The sequence below is a fragment of the Oncorhynchus clarkii genome, chromosome 19, assembly GCF_045791955.1.
Source record: "Oncorhynchus clarkii lewisi isolate Uvic-CL-2024 chromosome 19, UVic_Ocla_1.0, whole genome shotgun sequence".
Classification (NCBI taxonomy): Eukaryota; Metazoa; Chordata; class Actinopteri; order Salmoniformes; family Salmonidae; genus Oncorhynchus; species Oncorhynchus clarkii.
In genome coordinates, this window is record NC_092165.1 from 4,404,049 (window position 1) to 4,421,625 (window position 17,577).

Here is a 17,577-nt window from a genome sequence, read left to right on the forward strand (position 1 = left end):
AGCCTTTGGCAGTGTTTTTCACACGGACACACACCTCCCCTCCCTGTGAAGGTGTGTGAATTGGCAGGGTTTTTCACTGAATCAGAGAGACAGAGAGCTGCTAGACGCTGAGTGTAACTGGGAGAGGGGGAGGAAGAGGGGAGGGGAGGGAGAGGGGAAGGGAGAGGGGAGAGCAGGTGGAGATCACAGATAGGAGGACTTAGTTAAGGAGAGGAGAGAGTGGAAGAGAGGAGAGGATTGGAGGATAGAGGGTAGAGTAGGTGGGAGAGGGGAGGGAGAGTGGGGGGAGGGAGGTAGGGGGGGGAGTAGGTAGGAGCGGAGAGGGGAGGGAGGTGGAGGAGAGGATCGGGTGAAAGAGGAGGGAAGGGAGGAGAAGAGAGAGGGGATACAATGCCAACTTAAAGGGTAGGAAGCGGGAGTTAAATCTGCCCCCTCCCCCTCTCTTTGGTAGTTAACTCAGCCTTCCTCCCCCTATCTTTGGTAGTTAACTCAGCCTGCCTCCCCCTCCCTTTGGTAGTTAACTCAGCCTGCCTCCCCCTCCCTTTGGTAGTTAACTCAGCCTGCCTCCCCCTCCCTTTGGTAGTTAACTCAGCCTGCCTCCCCATCACTTTGGTAGCTAACTCAGCCTGCCTACCCCTCTCTTTGGTAGTTAACTCAGCCTCCCTCCCCATCACTTTGGTAGTTAACTCAGCCTGCCTCCCCATCACTTTGGTAGTTAACTCAGCCTGCCTCCCCCTCACTTTGGTAGTTAACTCAGCCTGCCTCCCCCTCCCTTTGGTAGTTAACTCAGCCTGCCTCCCCCTCCCTTTGGTAGTTAACTCAGCCTGCCTCCCCCTCCCTTTGGTAGTTAACTCAGCCTGCCTCCCCCTCACTTTGGTAGTTAACTCAGCCTGCCTCCCCCTCTCTTTGGTAGTTAACTCAGCCTGCCTCCCCCTCCCTTTGGTAGTTAACTCAGCCTGCCTCCCCCTCCCTTTGGTAGTTAACTCAGCCTGCCTCCCCATCACTTTGGTAGTTAACTCAGCCTGCCTCCCCCTCCCTTTGGTAGTTAACTCAGCCTGCCTCCCATCACTTTGGTAGTTAACTCAGCCTGCCTCCCCATCACTTTGGTAGTTAACTCAGCCTGCCTCCCCCTCCCTTTGGTAGTTAACTCAGCCTGCCTCCCCCTCCCTTTGGTAGTTAACTCAGCCTGCCTCCCCCTCCCTTTGGTAGTTAACTCAGCCTGCCTCCCCCTCCCTTTGGTAGTTAACTCAGCCTGCCTCCCCCTCCCTTTGGTAGTTAACTCAGCCTGCCTCCCCCTCACTTTGGTAGTTAACTCAGCCTGCCTCCCCATCACTTTGGTAGCTAACTCAGCCTGCCTCCCCCTCCCTTTGGTAGTTAACTCAGCCTGCCTCCCCATCACTTTGGTAGCTAACTCAGCCTGCCTACCCCTCTCTTTGGTAGTTAACTCAGCCTCCCTCCCCATCACTTTGGTAGCTAACTCAGCCTGCCTCCCCATCACTTTGGTAGTTAACTCAGCCTGCCTCCCCATCACTTTGGTAGTTAACTCAGCCTGCCTCCCCCTCACTTTGGTTGCTAACTCAGCCTGCCTCCCCATCACTTTGGTAGTTAACTCAGCCTGCCTCCCCCTCTCTTTGGTAGTTAACTCAGCCTGCCTCCCCCTCTCTTTGGTAGTTAACTCAGCCTGCCTCCCCATCACTTTGGTAGTTAACTCAGCCTGTGTTCGTTATAGAGCCCGTGGTTTCAGTACCTGTTGTCATTATAGAGCCTGTGGTTTCAGTACCTGTGTTCGTTATAGAGACCATTGTTTCAGTACCTGTGTTCGTTATAGAGACCATTGTTTCAGTACCTGTGTTCATTATAGAGCCCGTGGTTTCAGTACCTGTGTTCATTATAGAGACCATTGTTTCAGTACCTGTGTTCATTATAGAGACTATGGTTTCAGTACCTGTGTTCGTTATAGAGACCGTGGTTTCAGTACCTGTTGTCATTATAGAGACTATGGTTTCAGTACCTGTGTTCATTATAGAGCCCATGGTTTCAGTACCTGTGTTCGTTATAGAGCCTATGGTTTCAGTACCTGTGTTCATTATAGAGCCCATGGTTTCAGTACCTGTGTTCGTTATAGAGCCCGTGGTTTCAGTACCTGTGTTCGTTATAGAGCCCATGGTTTCAGTACCTGTGTTCATTATAGATCCAGTAGATAAAGCTGTGGATATATTACTCTGTTCCGTGTGTGTGTGTGTGTGTGTGTGTGTGTGTGTGTGTGTGTGTGCGTGCGTGCGTATATAGATCCCAGTGCTAGCCGGTCCTCCTCAGAGGAGAGGATCAACCATGAAACATCGGATCTAGAGAGAAGACTCAGCATGCTGTCCCACAGCAGTAGACAGAGCAGTACAGGTAATCAATCAATAATCCCAGTTTTCACTTCATCTCCTGACTGTATTTGAACCATCAATAAACGGCGTAGTTCACCGTTTTATCTATCAATCAATCAATCAATCAATCAATCAATTCACTTAAATCATTTGACCTTTACTCAATTGACCTTTGATCAATCAATCAGTCAGCTAATCAATAATGTCTTCCCCAGCCTCCACCTCCAGTTACAGCACCTCCGTTGCCGGGGACGACCGCAGCAGTATCTCTTCCTCCTCCTCCAGCCAATCAGACGCCAGCTACGGAAGCCACTTCCCTTTATGGCCAGAGCCAAAACGCCCCACTTCCTCAACCGAGACCCTGTCGGCCCCTCCCACTGCGAGGTCCTCGACCAATCTGGACGAGGATCTCTATAACGCTGTCATGAACCGCACTCCTTTCAAACCGCCTTCCCACCTTCGCAGTCTCCACGACAGCGGGCGCCAAAGCTCGTTGGACAGCGGGATAGGCGTCGCCACGGCCAGCAGCCAATCGTCTTACTCTGGGAGCTTCTCTTCCTGTACGGGCAGCCTGGACACAGCCAGTCAAGGAGGAGGGGAGGAGTTTGGGTCTGTCCTTAGTCTACCTCCCCCTCTTCTCTCTCTGCCTCCTCTTTCTCTACCTCCCCCTCCTCCCTCTCTACCTCCTCTTCCTCCACCCATTCTACCTCCTCCACCTCCTCCTCTGTCCTTAAGGACCCCTGAGCCCGGCCCTCTCTCCCCCCCTACTCCCTGCTCCTGCCTCCCGTCTTGCTCCTCATCCTCCAGGACTAGTGGTTGTAGCTCTGGCGCCCCCCGGTGGCAGCGTGAGGAGTACCAGGCACCCAGCCTTCTCAGACTACAGTACGACAGCCCCAGGAACCTCCTGCACACCCTGGCCTTCAAGGATCCTCCACCCCAGGGAGGAGCATCTGAACTGGGCAGGGACAGGCGGCTCGGTGGGGATGGAGATCAAGGACAGATCCAGGGGCATGAGTGTCCTTCCCTTCCTTCCACCTCCACTGTGGCCTCTCTCCAGTGGGTAGAGACCCCGAGGCAGGCCCCCGTAGAAAGGCTCCTGTCCTGGAGCAGTGAGAGAGCGCCGCCTGTGGACAGTGGTGATCGGTGCAGCATCATGTCCGCTCGGCTCACACCCAGACCTCTGCTGTTACCTGGCTGTCCAGTGTGTGGAGGAACCCAGGTAATACAACTCTGGACACCTAATAGTTATTAATACTAATGGATTCCTAGGCTTCATTTGGGCTCCATGTCTGACTGTTAATTTATTCTGTGTTTTATTAATTTTTAACTTTTTATTTTAACAAGGCAAGTCGATTAAGAACAAATTCTTATTTACAATGACGGCCTACCGGGGAACATTGGGTTTAATTGCCTTGTTCAGGGACAGAACGACAGATTTTTTTTTACCTTGTCAGCTCGGGGATTTGATCGAGCAACCTTTCGGTTACTAGCCCAACACTCTAACCACTAGGCTACCTGCCGCCCCTCTGTGTGTGTCCGTCCATGTGTGTTTGTGTGTGTGTGTCCATCTTATTGGTTATCACAATCACTGTTTCCCATACAGCCAGTCCATGCAAACGCCTGCTGTCCCTGTCATCACAATCCCACAACTAGCAGTCTGCTTTCGAGTCGCTGTACACTCCCACAGTACCAGCCCAAAGCACTCAAATAAGACTAATACATTGTTGGCAGTCCACACACATACAAACCTGTTACTCCCAAGTAACATGATCACGACGAGGCCTGATAAACTGGAGTTAAACAGGCTGTTGCTCAGCAGTGTTTAAGGCTTGTTTAACTAGCGTAGCACAGTGTTATGATGTTTAACTAGCGTAGCACAGTGATATGTTATTTAACTAGCGTAGCACAGTGTTATGTTGTTTAACTAGCGTAGCACAGTGTTATGATGTTTAACTAGCGTAGCACAGTGATATGTTATTTAACTAGCGTAGCACAGTGATATGATGTTTAACTAGCGTAGCAGTGTTATGTTGTTTAACTAGCGTAGCACAGTGTTATGTTTAACTAGCGTAGCACAGTGTTATGATGTTTAACTAGCGTAGCACAGTGATATGATGTTTAACTAGCGTAGCACAGTGATATGATGTTTAACTAGCGTAGCACAGTGTTATGTTGTTTAACTAGCGTAGCACAGTGTTATGTTGTTTAACTAGCGTAGCACAGTGATATGATGTTTAACTAGCGTAGCACAGTGATATGTTGTTTAACTAGCGTAGCACAGTGATATGTTGTTTAACTAGCGTAGCACAGTGATATGTTGTTTAACTAGCGTAGCACAGTGATATGTTGTTTAACTAGCGTAGCACAGTGTTATGTTGTTTAACTAGCGTAGCACAGTGTTATGTTGTTTAACTAGCGTAGCACAGTGATATGATGTTTAACTAGCGTAGCACAGTGTTATGTTGTTTAACTAGCGTAGCACAGTGATATGATGTTTAACTAGCGTAGCACAGTGTTATGTTGTTTAACTAGCGTAGCACAGTGATATGATGTTTAACTAGCGTAGCACAGTGATATGTTGTTTAACTAGCGTAGCACAGTGATATGATGTTTAACTAGCATAGCACAGTGTTATGATGTTTAACTAGCGTAGCACGGTGTTATGTTTAACTAGCATAGCACAGTGTTATGTTTAACTAGCATAGCACAGTGTTATGATGTTTAACTAGCGTAGCACAGTGATATGATGTTTAACTAGCATAGCACAGTGTTATGATGTTTAACTAGCGTAGCACAGTGTTATGTTTAACTAGCGTAGCACAGTGATATGTTGTTTAACTAGCGTAGCACAGTGATATGTTGTTTAACTAGCGTAGCACAGTGATATGATGTTTAACTAGCGTAGCAGTGTTATGTTGTTTAACTAGCGTAGCACAGTGTTATGTTGTTTAATAGCGTAGCACAGTGATATGATGTTTAACTAGCGTAGCACAGTGATATGATGTTTAACTAGCGTAGCACAGTGATATGTTGTTTAACTAGCGTAGCACAGTGTTATGTTGTTTAACTAGCGTAGCACAGTGTTATGATGTTTAACTAGCGTAGCACAGTGATATGTTGTTTAACTAGCGTAGCACAGTGTGATGTTTAACTAGCATAGCACAGTGTTATGTTGTTTAACTAGCGTAGCACAGTGTTATGATGTTTAACTAGCGTAGCACAGTGTGATGTTTAACTAGCGTAGCACAGTGTTATGATGTTTAACTAGCGTAGCACAGTGATATGTTGTTTAACTAGCGTAGCACAGTGTTATGTTTAACTAGCGTAGCACAGTGTGATGTTTAACTAGCGTAGCACAGTGATATGATGTTTACCTAGCGTAGCACAGTGTTATGTTGTTGTCACAGAAGGCTGTTTTTTGAAACATTCCATAAAATTTCTGTCAGGGATACGTCACAGAACCACCGTCTGCATACAAACAACCCCTTAAAGGGGCATTCTGGGATTGAACATTTAAACATTTAAATGAATGATATATATATACTGACCACTTTATTGCCAATGTGGGATATTTTGAATTCCAGATTCACCCTTTTAAAATCACTCAGACAGAATGAAGAGATTCAGTGTTCCTGTCAATTAAATGTAACAAATTGTTACCAGACAGGATTAGGGTCAAGGCCAGGGTCGCCCATTATCAACCTGAACTTTCTGCAGATACAGCCATCTGGATTAATTTAGGTCCGAGGCCTGAGCAAAGTTTATTTTGTTCTGTTTAGTAGGAAGAGAGAGAGATGAGAGATAATGGAGAGAGGGAGGAAGGATGGAGAGAAAAGGAGACAGGGGGAGAAAAGGAGACAGAGGGAGAAAATGAGACAGAGGGAGAAAAGGAGACAGGGGAGGGAGAGAAAAGAAGACAGAGAGTGAAAAGGAGAGAGAGGGAGAAAAGGAGACAGAGGGAGAAAAGGAGACAGAGGGAGAAAAGGAGACAGAGGGAGAGGGAGAAAATGAGGCAGAGACAGAAGGAGAAAAGGAGACGGAGGGAGAAAAGGAGACAGAGGGAGAAAAGGAGACAGAGGGAGAGGGAGAAAATGAGACAGAGGGAGAAAAGGAGACAGAGACAGAGGGAGAGGGAGAAAAGGAGACAGAGGGAGAGGGAGAAAAGGAGACAGAGGGAGAGGGAGAAAAGGAGACAGAAGGAGAAAAGGAGACAGAGGGAGAAAAGGAGACAGGGAGAAAAGGAGACAGAGGGAGAAAAGGAGACAGGGAGAAAAGGAGACAGGGAGAAAAGGAGACAGAGGGAGAGGGAGAAAAGAAGACAGAGGGAGAAAAGGAGACAGAGGGATAAAAGGAGAAAGAGGGAGAAAGGGAGACAGAGGGAGAAAATGAGGCAGAGACAGAAGGAGAAAAGGAGACGGGGGGAGAAAAGGAGACAGAGGGAGAGGGAGAAAAGGAGACAGAGGGAGAGGGAGAAAATGAGACAGAGGGAGAAAAGGAGACAGAGACAGAGGGAGAGGGAGAAAAGGAGACAGAGGGAGAGGGAGAAAAGGAGACAGAGGGAGAGGGAGAAAAGGAGACAGAAGGAGAAAAGGAGACAGAGGGAGAAAAGGAGACAGGGAGAAAAGGAGACAGAGGGAGAAAAGGAGACAGAGGGAGAAAAGGAGACAGAGGGAGAAAAGGAGACAGAGGGAGAAAAGGAGAAAAGGAGACAGAGGGAGAAAAGGAGACAGCGGGAGAAAAGGAGACAGTGAGAAAAGGAGACAGTGAGAAAAGGAGACAGTGAGAAAAGGAGACAGGGAGAAAAGGAGACAGAGGGAGAAAAGGAGACAGGGAGAAAAGGAGACAGAGGGAGAAAAGGAGACAGAGAGAGAGGGAGAAAAGGAGACAGAGGGAGAAAAGGAGACAGAAGGAGAAAAGGAGAGGGAGGGAGAAAAGGAGAGAGAGGGAGAAAAGGAGAGAGAGGGAGAAAAGGAGAGAGAGGGAGAAAAGGAGACAGAGGGAGAAAATGAGACAGAGGGAGAGGGAGAAAAGGAGACAGAGGGAGAGGGAGAAAATGAGAAAAGGAGTCAGAGGGAGAAAAGGAGCCAGAGGGAGAAAATGAGTGAGGGAGAGGGAGAAAAGGAGACAGAGGGAGAGGGAGAAAAGGAGACAGAGGGAGAGGGCGAAAATGAGAGAGAGGGAGAAAAGGAGACAGAGGGAGAAAAGGAGACAGAGGGAGAAAAGGAGACAGGGAGAGAGTGAAAAGGAGAGGGAGAGAGACAGAGTCTTAGCTAACACCTGGAGGATAACGGCCAGAACGAAAACAATAAAACATTTTGTTGTTCTGATCAAAACCCTCCCGAAAGAGATGCAGCATCCCTCCTGTGACTGAAGACTTAATGTTGACCCTCTGAACCGCTGACTATGTCTGTCCTCCCCAAAACTCCCTCTTCACCTCCCTGTTCTGTTTGACAAGACAATAACTTGTCCTTCTGTCTCATTTACATTCAGCACGTTGTTGTCTGGCTGTGAAAGTGTCTATTTCATCACATGACCAGACCGGGTTCAAATTCTTTGATTGTTTGCCTGGAGTGCCTAATGTGTGGTGTCTGCCGTTTTGGTCCATTATGCCAGGCGCAACTTAAGCAAACACGGATCAAGTCTGTTGACCACCATAGCTGTTGTTTAACCCCACCTCCCTCATCCGTTTCTCCACCCATCCAGAGTCATCATCCCTGTGTAGATCACAACTACATTACCCATGAGCAATGGTTCTCAGCTAGAAAGAGACATGTTACGCAGGTAAGTTGATCCGTCGTGTGGTGATACTTTTAGTTTTTTTGCAAACTTTTAACTAATACCTATCATTTTTTTTTACCTTTATTTAACTAGGCAAGTCAGTTAAGAACAAAGTCTTATTTTCAATGACGGTCTAGGAACCACTGTTAACTGCCTTGTTCAGGGGCAGAACAGGGATTTGAACTTGCAACCTTTCGGTTACTAGTCCAATGCTCTAACCACTAGGCTACCCTGCCGCCCCGTGCTGACTACACCGGCCACATCCGTGCGTCATCGCTCGCCTGTTGAGTTTGTCCGTCCACACCCGACACGATCAGGAAATGCAGGGTAGATGTATCAATACCAACTATATTAATTTGGGGACAGGTCGAAACGCCATATAAACATTCCATGGACATTTAGCTAGCTAGCTCGCTGCTGCTAGCTAATTTGTCCTGGGATATAAACATTCCATGGACATTTAGCTAGCTAGCTCGCTGTTGCTAGCTAATTTGTCCTGGGATATAAACATTCCATGGACATTTATCTAGCTAGCTCGCTGTTGCTAGCTAATTTGTCCTGGGATATAAACATTCCATGGACATTTAGCTAGCTAGCTCGCTGCTGCTAGCTAATTTGTCCTGGGATATAAACATTCCATGGACATTTAGCTAGCTAGCTCGCTGTTGCTAGCTAATTTGTCCTGGGATATAAACATTCCATGGACATTTAGCTAGCTAGCTCGCTGTTGCTAGCTAATTTGTCCTGGGATATAAACATTCCATGGACATTTAGCTATCTAGCTCGCTGCTGCTAGCTAATTTGTCCTGGGATATAAACATTCCATGGACATTTAGCTAGCTAGCTCGCTGTTGCTAGCTAATTTGTCCTGGGATATAAACATTCCATGGACATTTAGCTAGCTAGCTCGCTGCTGCTAGCTAATTTGTCCTGGGATATAAACATTCCATGGACATTTATCTAGCTAGCTCGCTGTTGCTAGCTAATTTGTCCTGGGATATAAACATTCCATGGACATTTATCTAGCTAGCTCGCTGCTGCTAGCTAATTTGTCCTGGGATATAAACATTCCATGGACATTTAGCTAGCTAGCTCGCTGTTGCTAGCTAATTTGTCCTGGGATATAAACATTCCATGGACATTTAGCTAGCTAGCTCGCTGTTGCTAGCTAATTTGTCCTGGGATATAAACATTCCATGGACATTTAGCTAGCTAGCTCGCTGTTGCTAGCTAATTTGTCCTGGGATATAAACATTGTGTTTTTATTTTACCTGAAATGTCCTTTTTATTGTATAGATCTTTGTAGAATATTGACCCATTTTGAGTCACAGAAAATCGTTTGTTCTCTACTCAGGGAACAGGGGAAACCTACACCGAACACAAATATAAACGCAACATATCTACTGAGTTACTGTTCATGTGAGGAAATCAGCCCATTTAAATAAATAGATTTCACATGACTGGGCAGGGGGGGGGCACCACCACTGGGGAGTCAGGCCCCAGAAAAGGGCTTTATTACATACAGATATACGTTTATTTTACAACGCTCACGCACGCGACGCGAGAGGTGTAGTCAGTCTGTTAGTAGTTGGTGTAGTCAGTCTGTTAGTAGTTGGTGTAGTCAGCTTGGTGTAGTCAGTATGTTAATAGTTGGTGTAGTCAGCTTGGTGTAGTCAGTCTGTTAGTAGTTATCCTGTATGGATCAGTTGGTAGAGCTTGGTGTAGTCAGCTTGGTGTAGTCAGTATGTTAGTAGTTGTCCTGTATGGGTCAGTTGATAGAGCTTGGTGTAGTCAGCTTGGTGTAGTCAGTTTGGTGTAGTCAGCTTGGTGTAGTCAGCATGTTAGTAGTTGTCCTGTATGGGTCAGTTGGTAGAGCTTAGTGTAGTCAGCTTGGTGTAGTCAGTATGTTAGTAGTTGTCCTGTATGGATCAGTTGGTAGAGCTTGGTGTAGTCAGCTTGGTGTAGTTAGTATGTTAGTAGTTGGTGTAGTCAGTATGTTAGTAGTTATCCTGTATGGATCAGCTGGTAGAGCTTGGTGTAGTCAGCTTGGTGTAGTCAGTATGTTAGTAGTTGTCCTGTATTGTTCAGTTGGTAGAGCTTGGTGTAGTCAGCTTGGTGTAGTCAGCTTGGTGTAGTCAGTATGTTAGTAATTGTCCTGTATGGTTCAGTTGGTAGAGCTTGGTGTAGTCAGCTTAGTGTAGTCAGTATGTTAGTAGTTGTCCTGTATGGTTCAGTTGGTAGAGCTTGGTGTAGTCAGCTTGGTGTAGACAGCTTGGTGTAGTCAGCTTAGTGTAGTCAGTATGTTAGTAGTTGTCCTGTATGGATCAGTTGGTAGAGCTTGGTGTAGTCAGCTTGGTGTAGTCAGCTTGGCGTAGTCAGTATGTTAGTAGTTGTCCTGTATGGTTCAGTTGGTAGAGCTTGGTGTAGTCAGCTTGGTGTAGTCAGTATGTTAGTAGTTGTCCTGTATGGTTCAGTTGGTAGAGCTTGGTGTAGTCAGCTTGGTGTAGTCAGCTTGGCGTAGTCAGTATGTTAGTAGTTGTCCTGTATGGTTCAGTTGGTAGAGCTTGGTGTAGTCAGCTTGGTGTAGTCAGCTTGGTGTAGTCAGTATGTTAGTAGTTGGTGTAGTCTGCTTGGTGTAGTCAGCTTGATGTAGTCAGTATGTTAGTAGTTGTCCTGTATGGATCAGAGAGCTTGCAACGACAGGGTTGTTGGTTCGATTCCCGGGGCCAGCCATATGTAAAATATATCCAGCTTGACTGTCAGTTGCTTTGAATAAAAGCTGCTGCTAAGTGGAGTATATTATTATTATTATTATTATTATTATTATTATTATTATTATTATTATGATGTTTTTGAAAGGGTTCCTCTTTCATCTCTGCTGTGAGCGAGGAAGTGTGAAATATTCACCCACCATTTTAACCATATTAACGATAATTTATTGTTCCAACAACAACAACAACAACATCTTACCATTTATTTCCAAGCCTTTTCTTTTCACATCTTTAACCATCCCCAATGCGCCTCTGACCAAACAACTCCTTCGTGTCCCAAAACGCCCCCTTATTCCATATATAGTACCTATTGTCCTGGTTGGAAGTAGTGCACTTCATAGGGAATAGGGTTCCGTTTTGGAACGGAGAACACAGTGTGTGTGGTTCCCTCCTCCCGTCTGCTGAGCACTGAGAACTCATTAGATTAGCAGTCCTCACACCTCACCGTACTAATCAGATTAACAGTCCTCACACCTCACCGCGTGTGTCATCAACGAGAACTTGTCAAACTCAGTGTGCTGTCAATAGAAAACAGCTGATTAAAGAAGAGCAATGCCGTGGGGTTTTTAATAACTAAATCAGACAATCACCTGAAGAAAACGTCTCCTTAAAAGAGAGAAGAGAGAGGGGGAGAGTGTGTGTTGTATTGTAGTATAATGTGCTGTAGTATAATGTATTGTAGTATAATGTGTTGTAGGATAATGTGTTGTAGTATAATGTATTGTAGTATAATGTATTATAGTATAATGTGGTGTAGGATAATGTATTGTAGTATAATGTATTATAGGATAATGTGTTGTAGTATAATGTATTGTAGTATAATGTATTATAGGATAATGTGCTGTAGGATAATGTATTGTAGTATAATGTATTATAGTATAATGTGGTGTAGTATAATGTATTATAGTATAATGTATTGTAGTATAATGTGCTGTAGTATAATGTATTGTAGTATAATGTATTATAGTATAATGTGGTGTAGTATAATGTATTATAGTATAATGTATTATAGTATAATGTGCTGTAGTATAATGTATTGTAGTATAATGTGCTGTAGTATAATGTATTGTAGTATAATGTATTGTATTGTAGTATAATGTGCTGTAGTACAATGTATTGTAGTATAATGTGCTGTAGTATAATGTATTGTAGTATAATGTATTGTATTATAGTATAATGTGCTGTAGTATAATGTATTATAGTATAATGTGCTGTAGTATAATGCATTGTATTGTAGTATAATGTATTGTAGTATAATGTATTGTATTGTAGTATAATGTGCTGTAGTATAATGTATTGTAGTATTATGTATTGTAGTATAATGTATTGTATTGTAGTATATTGTGCTGTAGTATAATGTATTGTAGTATAATGTATTGTATTGTAGTATAATGTGCTGTAGTATAATGTATTATAGTATAATGTGCTGTAGTATAATGTATTGTAGTATAATGTGCTGTAGTATAATGTATTGTAGTATAATGTATTGTATTATAGTATAATGTGCTGTAGTATAATGTATTGTAGTATAATGTGCTGTAGTATAATGTATTGTAGTATAATGTATTGTATTATAGTATAATGTGCTGTAGTATAATGTATTGTATTATAGTATAATGTGCTGTAGTATAATGTATTGTATTGTAGTATAATGTATTGTAGTATAATGTATTGTATTGTAGTATAATGTGCTGTAGTATAATGTATTGTAGTATAATGTATTGTAGTATTATGTATTGTAGTATAATGTATTGTATTGTAGTATATTGTGCTGTAGTATAATGTATTGTAGTATAATGTATTGTATTGTAGTATAATGTGCTGTAGTATAATGTATTGTAGTATAATGTATTGTATTGTAGTATAATGTGCTGTAGTATAATGTATTGTAGTATAATGTATTGTAGTATAATGTATTGTAGTATAATGTGCTGTAGTATAATGTTTTGTAGTATAATGTATTGTATTGTAGTATAATGTGCTGTAGTATAATGTATTGTAGTATAATGTATTGTATTGTAGTATAATGTGCTGTAGTATAATGTATTGTAGTATAATGTATTGTAGTATTATGTATTGTAGTATAATGTATTGTAGTATAATGTATTGTAGTATAATGTGCTGTAGTATAATGTTTTGTAGTATAATGTATTGTATAGTAATATAATGTGCTGTAGTATAATGTATTGTTGTATAATGTATTGTATAGTAATATAATGTGCTGTAGTATAATGTATTGTAGTATAATGTATTGTATTGTAGTATAATGTGCTGTAGTATAATGTATTGTAGTATAATGTATTGTATTGTAGTATAATGTGCTGTAGTATAATGTATTGTAGTATAATTTATTGTATTGTAGTATAATGTGCTGTAGTATAATGTATTGTAGTATAATGTATTGTATTGTAGTATAATGTGCTGTAGTATATTCTGCTGTAGTATAATGTATTCTAGTATAATGTGTTGTAGTATAATGTATTGTAGTATAAGGTATTGTATTGTAGGATAATGTATTGTAGTATAATGTATTCTAGTACAATGTGCTGTACTATAATGTTCTGTAGTATATTGTGTTGTAGTATAATGTATTGTAGTATAAGTAATGTATTGTAGTACAAGTAATATATTGTAGTATAATGTATTATAATGTATTGTATTGTAGTATAATGTATTGTAGTATAATGTGCTGTAGTATATTGTATTGTATTGTAGTATAATGTATTGTAGTATAATGTATTGTATTGTAGTATAATGTATTGTAGTATAATGTATTGTATTGTAGTATAATGTATTGTATTGTAGTTTAATGTATTGTAGTATAATGTATTATATTGTAGTATAATGTATTGTATTGTAGTTTAATGTATTGTAGTATAATGTATTGTATTGTAGTATAATGTATTGTAGTATAATGTGCTGTAGTATAATGTATTGTATTGTAGTATAATGTGCTGTAGTTTAATGTATTGTATTGTAGTATAATGTATTGTAGTATAATGTATTGTATTGTAGTTTAATGTATTGTAGTATAATGTGCTGTAGTATATTGTATTGTAGGATACTGTAATGTATTGTAGTATAATGTGTTGTAGTTTAATGTATTGTAGTATAATGTGCTGTAGTATAATGTATTGTAGGATACTGTAATGTATTGTAGTATAATGTGGTGTAGTATAATGTATTGTAGTATAATGTATTGTATTGTAGTTTAATGTGTTGTAGTATAATGTGCTGTAGTATATTGTATTGTATTGTAGGATACTGTAATGTATTGTAGTATAATGTATTGTAGTATAATGTGCTGTAGTATAATGTTTTCTAGTATAATGTATTGTATTATAATGTATTGTAGTATAATGTGCTGTAGTATAATGTATTCTAGTATAATGTATTGTATTATAATGTATTATAGTATAATGTATTGTAGTATAATGTATTCTAGTATAATGTGCTGTAGTATAATGTGTTGTAGTATAATGTGTTGTATTATAATGTATTGTAGTATAATGTAATGTATTGTCTAAAAAATTGTCTCTTTCTGTTCCATTTTAGACAAACAGCCCTTCACATTCAGGGCTTTCCCCAACACCAGGTCGGTCTGTCTGTCTGTCTGTCGGCCTCCCTCCCTCTGTCTGTCTGTCGGCCTCCCTCCCTCCCTCCGTCCGTCCGTCCGTCCGTCCGTCCGTCCGTCTGTCTGTCTGTCTGTCGGTCTGGTCTGTCTGTGTATTTACACCATTATTCTCATGTAACATTGTAACTAAAATATATATATTCATTAACCAGTCTAATGGCCTGTATATATTCATTAACCTGTCTAATGATCTGTATATATTCATTAACCTGTCTAATGGTCTGTATATACTCATTAACCAGTCTAATAACCTGTATATATTCATTAACCAGTCTAATAACCAGTCTAATGGCCTGTATATATTCATTAACCAGTCTAATGATCTGTATATATTCATTAACCTGTCTAATGGTCTGTATATATTCATTAACTAGTCTAATAACTAGTCTAATGACCTGTATATATTCATTAACCAGTCTAATGATCTGTATATATACTCATTAACCAGTCTAATGGCCTGTATATATTCATTAACCTGTCTAATGGTCTGTATATACTCATTAACCAGTCTAATGGTCTCTATATACTCATTAACTAGTCTAATGTCCTGTATATATTCATTAACCAGTCTAATGGTCTCTATATATACTCATTAACTAGTCTAGTGGTCTGTATATATTCATTAACTTGTTGGTGATAACATTCATTACTGCCTTACATTTCTCAGATCCACCACCCCAGTGTAGAGAGGTGGTGCGGGGTGAGGCGGGCCTCTCTCACCCTCTCTCACCCTCCTATTCACCCCCACCTCCCCACGGCACGATGACGCCAAGCAGACAGACCTCAGTCTCTGGCGGTGAGAGAGCAATGCATCCTGGTTGTTTTTATTTTTTTACCGACATGATCTCCAAGGTTTTATCTTTTTTTAAATGCCTTTTCATGTAGACACGTCCTTCGTCATGTGGGTTTGAAAATACAACTGTTGACTAGTAGGTTACAAATACCGCTACATCCATGAAATCAAACTTTATTTAAATGTACATTTGACATTGCGGGACACTTTACATTTTGTCCTGCTCACATCATTATATTCTGTTACTACTACTACTAATACTTCGGTCGGGTCGGGTCCCGTCCGTCCGTCCGTCATTCATTCATTCATTCTCCCAGGGAGTGTCTGTCTGACTGACTGACTCTCTGTCATTCTCCCAGGGAGTGTCTGTCTGACTGACTGACTCTGTCATTCTCCCAGGGAGTGTCTGTCTGACTGACTGACTCTGTCATTCTCCCAGGGAGTGTCTGTCTGACTGACTGACTCTGTCATTCTCCCAGGGAGTGTCTGTCTGACTGACTGACTCTGTCATTCTCCCAGGGAGTGTCTGTCTGACTGACTGACTCTGTCATTCTCCCAGGGAGTGTCTGTCTGACTGACTGACTCTGTCATTCTCCCAGGGAGTGTCTGTCTGACTGACTGACTCTGTCATTCCCCCAGGGAGTGTCTGTCTGACTGACTCTGTCATTCTCCCAGGGAGATTCTTTAAGTTTCCTCCGGATGCTTCCGCCATGATGATGTCATCAGTCCTGGACAGGCGTCACCACACCGACCCCAGTGTGAACTACGTCAACATCCCCGTTAGCCCTGCGGCTAAAGCTAACAGAGCTGGCAGAGAGCTGCTGTACATGGAGCTGGATCTACATCCAGAGCCCTACGGTGGGCCAGTTTCCACCAACACCACTGCAGCGAGGGGTAACCCTGTGCAGCTGCGCAGACCCAGTAAGAACACCAACCCCTCTCAGATGGCCATTTTAGATAGATGTTTACCATTTTGGCTCAGTGTTTACGGCTCTCCATGTTGGCTCAAGTGTTTTGCTGACTGCTTTGGCTGGCAGGTTGATTGGCTGGCAGATTGGTTGTTGGGCTGGCTGGCAGGTTGGTTGTTGGGCTGGCTGGTAGGTTTGGCTGGCAGGTTGGCTGGCAGATTGGCTGGCTGGCAGGTTGGTTGTTGGGCTGGCTGGTAGGTTTAGCTGGTCTGCTGTCCCTTAGCTCATGTCTTGCTCTCAATCTCTATCTCGTATCCCAAATGGCACCCTATTCCCTAAGTAGTGCACTACTTTAGACCAGAGCCCTATGGGCCCTTTAACACTAGACAATAGGGTGCTGTTGACTCTGGCTGTTTCCTAGCTGTCTAAAGTGACTTTTCTCATCCCATTTCCTTAATTCCTTCATACATCCAATAAGTTTTGACTAGTGTGCCAAGAAGATTGTGATGCTTCAACTCTTCTGTGTAGTCTGGAGGAAATTCATTTTAGACTTAGACGGGCTTAGTTATGGGAGAAGAGAGCGACTGAGTCCCGCCACACACACACACACACACACACACAGAGAGAAGCGGTGTCAATGGGTCACCATGGAAACAGAGTGTAATTGGTAGAAAATCACTCATTAAATCGTCGTGCTGAACACAGGAATTTATTTAACCGCTCGTTCTCGCTGCACACAATCCTCTGCTTTATCAAATACAAAACGGGGTTACGTCTCAATTGACACCCTATTCCCTATATAGTACACTACTTTAGACCAGGGCCCACCAGTGTTCTGATCAACAGTAGTGTACTATATAGGGAACAGGGCTCTTTTTGGGGATACTTTCAATTTTTACAGTCCAACCCTCATCCTGGAGATCTACTGTCCTGTAGGTTTACAGCCCAACCCTCTTCCTGGAGATCTACTGTCCTGTAGGTTTTCAGTCCAATCCTCTTCCTAGAGATCTACTGTCCTGTAGGTTTTCAGTCCAACCCTAATTTAACACACCTGATTCTACTAATTAGCTGCTCAACAAGACCTTAACTAGCTGAATCAGATATGCTAAATTAGGGTTGGACTAAAAATCTACAGGACAGTAGATCTCCAGGAAGAGGGTTGGTCTAAAAACCCACAGGACAGTAGATCTCCAGGAAGAGGGTTGGTCTAAAAACCTACAGGACAGTAGATCTCCAGGAAGAGGGTTGGTCTAAAAACCCACAGGACAGTAGATCTCCAGGAAGAGGGTTGGCCAGCCCTGACCTAGTTATTGTGATG

The 17,577-nt window shown here is 42.4% G+C and overlaps 1 protein-coding gene across 9 annotated transcripts in view; it reads left to right on the plus strand.

Annotated features, from left to right (window-relative positions):
• LOC139374616 (protein Dok-7-like) overlaps positions 1 to 17,577 on the plus strand; it is a 56,816-nt gene that overhangs the window by 34,541 nt on the left and 4,698 nt on the right. For 5 of the 9 annotated variants that reach the window (XR_011627698.1, XR_011627700.1, XR_011627699.1 and 2 more), the window contains 6 exons: positions 2,290 to 2,397; positions 2,591 to 3,594; positions 8,079 to 8,156; positions 14,480 to 14,519; positions 15,226 to 15,354; positions 16,027 to 16,272. Coding sequence is in view for 4 of the 9 variants with exons in the window: in XM_071115644.1 (XP_070971745.1) it covers positions 2,290 to 2,397; positions 2,591 to 3,594; positions 8,079 to 8,156; positions 14,480 to 14,519; positions 15,226 to 15,354; positions 16,027 to 16,272 (1,605 nt within the window). In the remaining 5 variants the exon portion in view is untranslated. The remainder of the gene's footprint in view (positions 1 to 2,289; positions 2,398 to 2,590; positions 3,595 to 8,078; positions 8,157 to 14,479; positions 14,520 to 15,225; positions 15,355 to 16,026; positions 16,273 to 17,577) is intronic. The other 4 variants (XR_011627702.1, XR_011627701.1, XM_071115646.1 and 1 more) reach the window with 3 other exon arrangements.